Source organism: Podarcis vaucheri (genome assembly GCF_965113315.1).
Source record: "Podarcis vaucheri genome assembly, chromosome: 7".
NCBI classification, from domain to species: domain Eukaryota; kingdom Metazoa; phylum Chordata; class Lepidosauria; order Squamata; family Lacertidae; genus Podarcis; species Podarcis vaucheri.
This window is the reverse complement of record NC_138765.1, coordinates 62,071,262-62,083,469: the sequence shown is the minus strand read 5'-3', so window position 1 is coordinate 62,083,469 and position 12,208 is coordinate 62,071,262. Positions and strand designations below refer to the sequence as shown.

General features: G+C 39.2%; 1 protein-coding gene across 8 annotated transcripts in view; it reads left to right on the top strand.

Annotated features, from left to right (window-relative positions):
- PHKB (phosphorylase kinase regulatory subunit beta) overlaps positions 1 to 12,208 on the top strand; it is a 137,643-nt gene that overhangs the window by 4,225 nt on the left and 121,210 nt on the right. For 2 of the 8 annotated variants that reach the window (XM_082232866.1, XM_082232867.1), the window contains exons 2-3: positions 3,026 to 3,119; positions 9,644 to 9,658. The exons of 2 other annotated variants lie outside the window; for them this stretch is intronic. In XM_082232866.1, the coding sequence (XP_082088992.1) occupies positions 3,065 to 3,119; positions 9,644 to 9,658 (70 nt within the window). In that variant the 5' untranslated portion in view covers positions 3,026 to 3,064. The remainder of the gene's footprint in view (positions 1 to 3,025; positions 3,120 to 9,643; positions 9,659 to 12,208) is intronic. 4 more of the 8 variants (XM_082232873.1, XM_082232868.1, XM_082232872.1 and 1 more) reach the window with 4 other exon arrangements.

Below are 12,208 nucleotides of genomic sequence, written 5' to 3'. Positions count from 1 at the left end.
ACTCAGTATATGACAAGTGAAAACTTACCTTTTCTTTGGATTGGGGCCCACATTTTTCTATAGTACTTTTAAAAAATGCCATAAGTATGGCAAAAAGTTATTTTGACCAGCATAATACATAGATGGTACACGGTACATTTTTAAAAATACATTTTTTACCAAATAGTTTATCAACCAAAAATAGCTGACATATTAAAATATGTGGTAATAAATAGGAAAAGTGTAGTCAAAGAATTATAGAATTGTAGAGTTGGAAGGGAACTCAAAGATCATCTAGTCCAACCCCCTGCAATGCAGGAATCTCAACTAGATCATATATGACAGACAGATCATACATCCAGCCTCTGCTTAAACACCTTCATGGGAATCTGCTCTACTATCGAACAGCTCTTACTGTCAGAAAGTTCTTCTAGATCAGTGTTTCTCAACCTGTGGGTCCCCAGATGTTGTTGGACTACAACTCCCATCATTCCTAGCCAGCATGACCAGTGGTGAGGGATGATGGGAGTTGTAGTCCAACAACATCTGGGGACCCACAGGGTGAGACAGATCATACAGCCAACCTTTTCTTAAAAGGAAGGCGAGTTCAACACCTCTTGTGGGAGTCTGCTCCAATATCGAACAGCTCTTACTGTCAGAAATTTCTTCTGTTTAGTCTTAGAATCATAAAATTTTAGGGTTGGAAGGGACCCCGAGGATCATCTAGTCCAACCTGTGCGATGCAAGAACAGGCAGCTGTCCTATATGGGGATCAAAGCTGCAACAGTCTAATCAACTGAGCTATGCAAGTCAGAATCTCCTTTCTTGTAACTTGAAGCCATTGGTTCGGGTCCTAGCCTCCAGAGCAGCAGAAAACAAGCTTGTTCCATCCTCCACGTGACAGCCCTTTAGATATTTGACGATGGTTGTCATACTTCCTCTCATCATCAGAAGTGTTTTTTATCTTCCTCAAGATACTGTTACTGATACTGTTACTGGAAACAGTGCTGCAAGCAGTGGGGTTTTTTTAGGCCTTACAGAGTTAGACTGATCAAATAATTTTTGAGGCCTTATAGACTGACAAAATAATTTTATTTATCCATATTATGCAGCTGTGTATCACTTGGCCCCCGGGCCCTTCAATCCTGGCAAAACTGGATGAATGAACAAGCAGTATAGTTGAGAGTGATCCAGTAGTTGGTGAGGTTCTCAGAGACATGGAGCCTATGGCCAATGGGGGAACAGGATCATAGCTTCCTTACTGCCAGATATGCATACTTCTTGTATTTGAGCCTGAATAGTATGTAGTTGATCTCTACAATTTTGGGTGCTGCTGAATGTGGTTATTTCTAGGATTAAATACGTATTCTTGCAGCACAGCACCCTCAGTGTATGATGTAGGCCACAAGAAACATATTAATACCAAGTTCCATGCCATGTCATTGAGATTGTTGTGTACATGCCTTGCTAAAATTCATATTGGGTTAAATTTTGGCACATAACCACAAGTCTAGTTATTAGAGCTGCTTCTTCTAGCCACTGTGTGCTAAGGTGATCATGGGAGTAGACCCAAGTTTAAGTAAATGAAATTTTGAGTATGTCCCTCTTCAATGTAGATAATTTAATTAAATTAAACAATTTAAAAAAATAGAAACCGGCCCTGTTCAGGTGTTCTACAGAAGTGTTAGGCCAACATGTGATAGAAGAGAGTGAGGACAAGTGTGCTAGATCTGCTCTGTATCCCTCCACAAATTGAAATGCTAATTTCTGAAGCAGAGAGCTTTCTCTATTCATGTGGGTTCCTGCACAATGAAGAACACTGATTTTCAGGGTTCTAAATTTCTCAGAAATCAGACACTGGTAGAGTACACTCCCTGTTTAAGAAGTTATCCCTACAACATTTGGAGAGCAAAGGGAGTTGGGGCTAACTTGCTTGTCTTTGCTTCTCCCTGCGTGTTGATTTAACCAAGACACTCTTCTGCAATGTAAGAATATGTAATCTGTGTTGTGTAGAACCCTTTATCAGACATAATAGAAAGGAGGTTGCTACCATAGATACTACAAATCCAAAACAAATACATTATGTAATAGAGACAGTGCTATCTACAAATACTGGAGTTAATCTGTGTCTTTCATATGCTAGTATCTGGCCTGATGAAGAATTGTGCTTAATTAAAACCTTTGTTTACACAGAAGGATGCAATAAAGGTTGCAGCGTATACAGTCCTGATACTGTAGAATCAATTGCTTCCCAAATTGTCATCCACATTTTCCAAATTCATACAGAACAGACACATTCCTTTATATTTTTCTGTATCCAAGAAACAGAGGAATTGCCAGTGTTTATATTTATGATTTTTCTTGTATTCCTTTTAGCACTAATTTCCCCAAAAGTGAGTTGGGAACAGTCACCAGGTTGCTGAAACCTTGTTGAATTTTAAGTAGGATATTATAAATGAATGTGTTATGTCTAAAATGGGGTTGACATAACCCTATGGCGAAATCATCAGATGAAATCTGAGCCAGTACAGAAACGTACTGAACAAATTTGAAATCTGTTGTTGGGTACGTTAATGAAAAGCTTCAAAACTCTATAAAAGCAATATTGTATTGAAAAATATGTGTAATTGCATACTATTTTGGTTTAGAACAATTATATGTTTCATTAAGCAAAGAATAAACGCATTTCGTTCGGACCTGGAATTTATTTCAACTTAGTGGAGGATTTCCCCCTCTCTTTGTTGTAAATATCCAATATTATCTGGCATAATAAGATATGTTAATGTCAAATAACATTCTTGTTATAGAACAGTAGGCTGACATTATGTAAAAGTAGGTAATGGTACTTCAACCAGCGAGATTTATTGAAAATTATGATATAGGAAAATCAAGTTTTGCAGTAGAGGGAAAACATAAAATATAATGAATCTAATTATCCTCTTTATTGTACGCTGCATCATGTTAATAACTCTGCTAACACTGCTTTTGCTTAATTCAAAGCTGATTGCCTCTAACCCTCACTAAATATTTTCAAAAATTGCTGTAGCTTAGCCTGAGACGGTTGTGATTAGCTGCAGAGCTTGAAATGGCCACTTTGGATGCTGACAGAACCACCTCTGCCCGTGTATTCTCATGGTCTGGTAAGTGTGCTGACCTCTTACAGGTCACTTGTTTTTGTTTTTAAGGCTTGTGTATGTTACTGCTTGTTAATGCACTTTTGAATTATTAGCATAAGAAGAGCTATAATGTGTGCTAATGAGGGCTGTGGGTGAGCTTCTTTCTGCTGGCCCCTTGCCTTTTGGAATGAACTTTCCCCTGAGGTGCATCTTGGGTGCGGACATGCCTCATCTTCCTGGCTTTTGGGAAAGGGTGAGGTATCCTAGGCATCTGAATTTCTGTTTTTGCTGGTGGTCATATTGGTACAATAATTTAATTTTATACTATGTCTTGCATAGTTTTAATTTTAATGTTTTTGGTTTGGGCTGCATATATTTCCACCCTTGATCCTTTTGGTGAAGTATGAATTATAATTTTTTTATTCGGTCTGTCAATAATAAACATTGTGCCTATCAATTTTGAAGCAATTTTGAGCTGTCTTTTGTACTGACAGGCAGGGTTGGCCTATCCATGAGGTGAGATGAAGCAGCTGCCACAGGTGGTGGAAGCCCCCACACTGGCACCACTGTGGGTGCCCAAACTGCCCCCTGTTTATGCTGCTGGCAGAGAAGCAGCAGAGGCAGTGTGGCATGGTGTTGGTGCTGGCAGCGACAGCAGAGTGGGGGGCACCTCTCATTTCGCCTCATGCGGCAAAAAGGGGCGTGCTGTGCCTGTCACAGCAATTAATGGTCAAAGTGGTTTTAGTATCACCACCCGCCCCTACCTCACTCCACAGTCAAGAGCCACATGCCCATGATTCCCCTTTCTTCCCATTACTGGGTGCTCCAGGCTTTCAGTTTCTTGTTGGGAGCTATTGCTACTGACTGTTTATGGCTGCTCTGGTAGATGTCGCACAATTGCTTGTCAATGTGAGATTTGCCAGGGTTTGGCAAATGTAGGAATTTGTGGATCTTGCCCTGTGTGTCTGATCAGATTTGTAAACTTCTTGCAAAAAGAAACTGTCAATGAATATATAGAAGTATCAAGCTACATTTAAAATAAGGATTTCAGAAATAAGGATGCTTTACTCCTTTCGGCACGCTGAATAATTTCCCCCTTTCAAAGAGAGAGAAATATGATTATTGCTATTGCATTCTTAGCCATAATAATCTGAAGCAGCAAGAGCACAAAGTGTTCTGTTCACTTCAGTGGCTACCATCAAGACAGATGCATCTGGGGGGTGTAGGGCTATCAACTACAGAGGTTTGTGCACGGTATGCGAGTTCTTACAGCATTGCTGGAGGTTTTCGAAAAGCTTTAGGTAAAAAAGTCCAAATACATTAATGTTCATTTTTATAGCACAGACACATTGCACTAGCAGGACAAGTTCTCAATCACCTGTGAAGCAAAACCACATGATCAGTAATATAACAATGTTTCTTCTTTTGTGCTCATATGCATTGCCACAAGTGGTAATGATGCTTAAGATCATGAGACGAGCCCTGTGGATAAGACCAGAGATCCTTTCAGTCCAGTATCCTGTTTCCCACAATGGCCAACACGATGTCTATGGGAAACCCTCAAGCAGGGCATGAGAAAAATAGCCTCCCTCTTGCCTTTGCTCTTCAGCTGCTGGTATTCAGTGACATACCACCTATGAATTTTGAGGTTCCATCATGGCAAATAGCCAGTGATAAACCTATTTTCCACAAATCTCCATCCAAGCTTGTGACAGGGAATTTCATAATAAAGTTCTGTGTTATGTGAAGAAGTACTTTCTTTTGTGGCCTGTGTCTCCTGCTAAGTTGTTCCATTGGATGACCCAGAGATGTGGTGTTACGAGAAGGAGGAAAACTTCTGTCTGGCCATTTTCTGCATAATACCATAGGAAACGGCCATATGCTAAGTCATACCATTGGTCCATCTAGCTCAGTACTGTCAGCACTGACTGGCAGTGGCTCTCCAGTATCACAGACAAGATTCTTTTCTAGCCCCACCTTGGGGATGCTGGGGATTGAACCTGGCATCTTCTGCATGCAAAACAGTTGCTCTGCTACTGAGCTATGGTCCTTTCCCCATGCATAATTTTATAAATCTCACTAATGTGTCCTAGTTGCCTTTATTTCTAAACTAAAAAGTCCTGGTAGTTGTAGCTTTTCGTCATAAGCTTGATTAAGTTTGTTCTATGAGGCTAGTACAAAATTGCAAAATTAGCAGTGTAATTTTAGACTGTCATTGGAATTACTGTGAGCCTTGTGATGAAATGATTCATTAGCTGAAATGCTTGGGTCACAGTTCTAGACTGTAAATTGAATTTTGCATAACATACAAGACAGTAGGGCTCATTTGCAGTTGTAGCCTATACCCACACAACAGTTGACCGCTCAGCTTTAGCTAATAAGTAAACCAGTCATTTAGGCAATATACAGTAATATCCTTAGGTAGTCATGTTTGGATGAATTTACGCAGACATGTAACTTTGGGAGGATAACATGCCTTGTCAGGGAATAATGAAGGATTTTACATTATGTTGTCAGAATAGCATGAAAAATGGAGAGTTAAAACTGCAATTTCAGTTGTTTGGTGAATTCCAGTTTGTTAACATAGCATGTTACCTTTAACAATAACAGGAAATGTTTAAAACTGTGAATACATTTTTAGAGCAATCCAAACCACAAACCACCATACTGGAGGGATTTGGATGGGGCAGAGGTGTCTCTCTGTTTGACTATTGCTAACCATGCTGGCTTCTGCTGTTATGGAAGATCTTCCATTGACAGAAAACCCCATCAATGAGGAATGCCCCAATGTGCCTGGCTAACGTGTGGGTGGGTAGAAGCTGGCAGAAACCCTGGAAGATCCTGTGGCGACCCTGCTGCCAGCATGTGATGATAATGGACCCAATCTGAATCTGAGACTGATGCAGCAAAGTGGCACTTTATTCCTGCTGGTCTATCTTTTGCCCTGGCTGGTCCAAGTCCTGGGGCTGTGGATGTGATGCTGATGGTGCCACTTCAATGAACCTTGCTGTTGTTGGCCAGATGTTAGGATAGCAGCCTTAGTTTAGTAGCAGGTGATTTTTATCCTCAGTCTTTGATGGCAGACACTGAGGAAAATATGGTTGCAATTTGACATAATGCTGTGCAGTCACTGTGTGCTGTTGCACAAACCAGCCATTCTCAGCTCCAGCTGTTGATGTGCATAATGGGAATAATAATACTGACCTACCTTACAGGATATTTTGCAATGATTACAACATTATATACGTGAAGTGCTTTAAACAAGCTATATGTGCTATATACATACTAAGTATGTGATCTAGTTTTGGGTCTGCTTTTAGGTTTAAATCAGGGCCAGTCATTTGATGTAGCTTATCACTTTTGTGTTAAATTATTCAGCTATAATCTTGATAGGTTTTAGGGACAGGCTTGAAATGTTGACTGTTCCTGCTTTAAAGTGTCAAATGAGGTGTACTTGCTGCAACTAGTTACTGTTTTTAGTTGTGACTACAGAGGGACATAAGATCTGTCCATGTAACAACAACAAAATCTATAAACCAAATAACAATCTACAATGGGTGATACTCAATTAAGTCATATTTAGAGTAGACAATTAAATCAATGTACTCATCATTTAGGTCAGTTGATTTCAGTGGGTCTACTTGTCAGTGTTACTTAGTTGGATAACACCCAATGTGAACGCTTTCCTGTTTTAGCAGCAACTTCCTAAAATAAGCCAGATACATAAAGGTGGCTCTTCCAGTAGTTTTTAGGATACTGTAAGACCACCACAGCTTCAGTCATACACATTTGAGTGTCTGACAGGGGTGAGAAATTTCTAACTTTTTCATATTGCTTCGGGAAGACATAAAATGCCTTATGAGAAAAGAGAGCTGTCTTTTCTACACAGTTCTTTGTCCTTTAATATGGATATTACTCATTCTGATCTGTTAATGACCTTACTCTACTACAGAGTTTGCTTTCTTAATCTGTGTCATGTCCCTGCTGGAACAAGGACACCAGCTTTGACCTCACATAGGCAGTGAGATGTTATGTCCCACTACAGCAACTCATAAGATCAGACCATAAACCTGTAAGGTATTACTATAGTTATATGCTACCTTCTGTTGAAGCTGTTGTCACACAAAGGTTTGGTCCATCCCACCAACTTCTGCCCACCTTTTTTGTGGGACAGCTTGGCACCGGCACTAGGCACATCAAGGTCATTTGGCATTAGGTTCATCTACCACAAAGCATAGGATTAGGTTTAACTGTCAAAGTCGCTTTTCTAATGTTTGTTTCTAGAGTGCTTTGTTGCCTCCTGTTGTCCAAGCAGAAATTGCAGCAGATAGTCTGAAAAGACAATGTGAAGTGCCCTTGTGTAGCTTGAAGCTGTAAATAATGACCATTCAGCAATATTGATGCTACATAAATGGTTTAGGCTATACAGAGACTGAGCAATGAATATTGTGTTGTGCATTAATGGTTGCCCAGTAAAATACAGAGCCTCCCAAGTCAATGCCTAAATGCTTTCTAATGTAAAATAATCTTTCTTGGATGTGGCAGCTACTAATCCAGGGCTGTTTCATCTTGCTGTAAAATGGAGCTGTGTTTCTAAAACATTGTTATTTTGGCAAACTTGCTGTCGGTTAAATGAGAAAATAAGCACAGCACCCTATCAAGAATATAATTCTCTGCTTATCTTAATGTTTGCTAATTTGTGAACATTTGGATATGATTTTTTTAATAAAATAGATAATAGCTTTTTCACAACAGAATATGTTTGAAAGGGGGTGGGTGGGACACATACAGTGCTTTGTAGCAAAACACTGTTTTTTTCATTATATGCCTTCCCTGGCTTATCATCAAGATAGGCTATGAAAGATATTTATGCATATCTTTTCCTGCTTGATTTTGCAGTGAAACCATAATCCCGTGTTTATGACTTCCATTTGTTGCTATGGAGTAGATTGCAACACTGATTAAGCGTAATTTTAACATAGGATTTGTTAAGCAGAGAATTTAAGCTGTCTGATCACAGCAACATATTTTGTCCATTTAAAATCCTTTTGAGCAGAATGAGCTGTCTGGAAATCATGAAGCATATGAGAAATGGATTTGTGTTCTGCTGGTCAGACAAGATATAATTGTTTCTCACATTTGGTTACTTATAAAGAAACACAGGTCACTGTTAATTTGTGTACAAGTCTTAAATTCACATGGTGTTCCCATTTTACTTTTCACTTTTGAAATGGTTGCGAAGCTGGATCAATTATTCTGAAATGATCTCATTAACTGGTTTCAACCTTGGATTTGTTTACATGATCAAGGGATGAGCCTGAGCTGAGTTAACAGGATCATTAATTTTAACAGCACCTTTGGCTAGCTAACCCTGTGAATGGCAGTTGGGATGGTATCTTCAAGGCACCTATAATTCACAATTGCATGCCATAAACAGGATTCAATCAAGCTGAAAGGATGTTCATGCATTTAAGAAACCAAACTACTAAGGGGTGTGTGATTACAGGATCCTGGAGTGCACTACATGTGTAACCACACCTCTGGGAGATTTTTGGCTAGGCTAAAAGCACCTGGTAGTCATGACTGAGCTATCTGCTATGGGCAAAAAAGAGCCATACCAAGGGCCAGACCAGAGTTATTAAGCCAAAAGTCAGAGCCAATGGAGAAAACCAGAATATAGCAGAGCCTAGTAGATGGTTGCTACTTAAGCAAAGTCCCAACCAAAACAGGAAGCCATTTTATAGTCCTTTCTGTCTAGGAGGATCCACCGGCCAGTCTGTGTGGGTTGAGCCAATCCAGAGAGTACATTATACTTCCCAAGAAGATGCTGCAACTCTGGTGGCTCACCACACAAGGCAGCTGAATGCTGAGCTGAGAGTTCCTGGTTCTAGTTCCAGTAGCTCCTGATACTGGTTAACATCTTCAGTGCCCCTGGGTAATTTAAAATAACTGATGTGGTAGCTATGTGTTAGTAAATAGGAAGCCATCACAGGGCAAGGATTTGATGTAGTCACATGACAAAAGATTTTATCATCTTCCCAGAGAAAGTCTGTCATTGTGTTTAATTTTGCACCCCACATTTCAAAGGAATTGCATGAATTTATAAGCGGTGATCTTACCTCTTGTTTGTGTTGGAGTAAGAATAAATGGTCACGGTGCTCAAACATTTCCCAGTAGTGGCTTCATTACTGAGGCTGTTTGCATCTTTCCTCTCATCAATATGAGTAATGTCTTTGTTCAAAGTGAATGAGGGAAAGTTTATATTTTAGAGCAAGTTTACATTTAGTCAGAAATTACAACTGGGAATAAATGCCAATTTATGATACTTTGACTATTCCCAGCATCTGCTTTGAAGATCAAGAGGAGACCAGTGTAGACTGTGCACTAAGTGCTACATGATTAAAGGAAATTGATGTATTGAATGGACACACTGAAGACTGGTTTCTCTGCTTGAAATTTTCCCATTGTTAATATATATATAGAGAGAGAGAGAGAGAGAGAATGCTGTGATTGTAACAACAGTTATTTTATTTCTTTGTTGGCTGCAGATGGCAGATTTCCTGGTAAGTGTATATATTTTGCAATGCCAACATTTCTTTTTGTAATCTACTCTGCTACATTATTAATGGGCCTTCTTTAGGACTGTTTTTTAGGGTGCCATTGTTTGGTATTAGAATAAGACTTCTATCTGGAGGCGAGGTGGAAAAGTACCGTTAATGTTGCATTACAACTTGCATTAGTATCTTTAGTGATCATATTTCTTAAATACAATTATAGTTCTTATTTCAGATGATGCCAAGAACAGTTTTTATTCTCTGTAACAGACATTTTATGATATGCACGATCCTAATTTACTTTGTGGTCTCGCCTTGTTGGATTTTGAACCTAGGTTTTGCACTGAACTTCCACAACTATGTTTGCAGATTCATAAATGTGACACTGCATTATAAGCCGCTGCCTTGTAAGGCAGTTTCATGACCACACTTCCCATAATATTTTGAAAAACAACAACATGAAATGTTTGTATAGGACATGCTACTTGTGAAATAAACTTGGGACAAATCAGCTTACAGTTGCAAATTTAAGATCAAGTTGATTTTCATGTTTTTTCTTCTTTAATGTAGAATGTCTTGTCTGTGTGTTTTTCCAATCATGTAACTTGGATGGCCTAAATCTGCTTTTGGATTGTTCGAAGAGCATGAAGGGTTGATTTAATTTATGTTTCCATTGATGCACTATTAGGGCTTATACAGTAATAATTGATTCTGTACAACAAAATGGCAAGAGGCAAGCTGAAAGTAAGTTAATTTGAGATTCATTATGGGTATTTAATGCACTCCTTAAACCTAGAAAGGAACTAATTAATGCCATTTTCCCAAAGCCCTCTTGCATTTTAAACCATCAGGATTGCAATGCAATGCAGGGCTTTCAGAAGAGTGTCTCTTTACTTGTCTTGTATTACTATGGATCTAGATTGTATATTTCTGCAGAAGATATACCTGACATTATTCTCTGTTTTGTTGGGGTGTTGCATGCAGGCCTGGTAGGCAGCAAAGTAAGCTGCAGCTGTGGGAGGAGAGGGCAGATAGAAATAGAAGGCATATTCCTCCATGGAGCAATGCAGCTCCTCCTAGGGAATCCCAGGGCAGAATGGGGCAGCAGCAAGGGTGTAGCCAAGAGGGGAAGGGAGGGAGCTGCCCCCCTAGCTCAACAATATAAATACTTAACGAACTGACCAATCACATTGGTTCTCCCCCCCCCAGAAGCCATGTCCTCCCTAACAAAGTCCTTCCCCCCCCCAATAAAAATCCTGGCTATGCCTATGGGCAACAGAGAACTTACTGTCCAAATGGAAACTCTCTCCTTACAAGAACCTATGGTATATATGGATGTGAAGTCTTTGAAATCCTCTGCTGGCTTAGAGGAAAAGGCAACTGTCCTGCTTCACTGACCTTGGTCTTAGCTCATCTACCGGTAATTGTTTGGGAAAGAAACATTTGAATTTGAATCCAATTGTATCAGGATATTTTGGAAAAATATTTGTGTTTGTTGACTGCATAGTTATTGCTATTTCTTTAAGTGCTTTGTAAGCCTCAAGACCAGAGTGTGTCTTATATTTATATTTTTACCAATGCAGCCCCTCTCCCATGTGGGAAACATTAATTTATACACATTTATTTCTGAACATTGCCTGATGTATTTAGGTCTGTAATGCAAATGTGTGAGTTTCAACTAGCTTCAGATGAATTAGGGCAATAGTGGAGCAAGGCAGGCATGGAGGTCTAAAATGTAAACCCTCAACAGGAGAAAAATGCCCAAGTATGAGCTCCCCTATGGTCTTCAAGTATAAAATCTCAAAACGGTCAAGCAATAGTGCATTCAAGTAAGAGGAAATTTGCAAAATCACCAGCTGGCATGCTATAATTTTCTTTGTAGATTACACTCAATATCTCAGCTTTACCTGAAATCAAAATACAAATGCCTTCAAATAAACAAATGTATGGTGAATGCACACGTATATTTGTTGTAGCAAATCATGGCTTCTCAGTGTGTGTAAAAGGATTTGCAACATGATTAACTGCAGGTTTCATATGGTTTCTTAGGTAGAATTGCTCTTTACTATGAAACCTCCAGCGGAGGAATGCAGTGGAACCTCCAATCAGTGAACACTCAAGAGCTTGTGTGGTCAAGCAAGCAAACATATTATAATAAATTAATACAAATCAGAGGCTTCTGTCAATACCTCTTTTCTTTCGTAAGTTCTCTTATAAGACACCATGAAAATGGAAGGTGATGTTTCAAGTTAAAAGGATGCAATTTTCTTTGTAAGTGGAAGAAGCAGCACGGAGTAATCAAATTAGATACATCAAAGACTTGAGAGTACATGGCTGATTTCCATTATGTCTCATTGATATGGAATTAGTTTTGTCTAATTTTGAACTGACTCAAGTGCAACCTTGAATACTGAAGTGTGCCTTGACTTTGTTTTCCAGTTCTTTTGCATATATATTTATGGAACTAGGCTGCATAGAATAGTGAACAATACTTTCAGTAGAGGTGATAATGTTAATAGCAGTTGTCCTACCTTTATTTTGCTGAATTCGTTTAGTCAG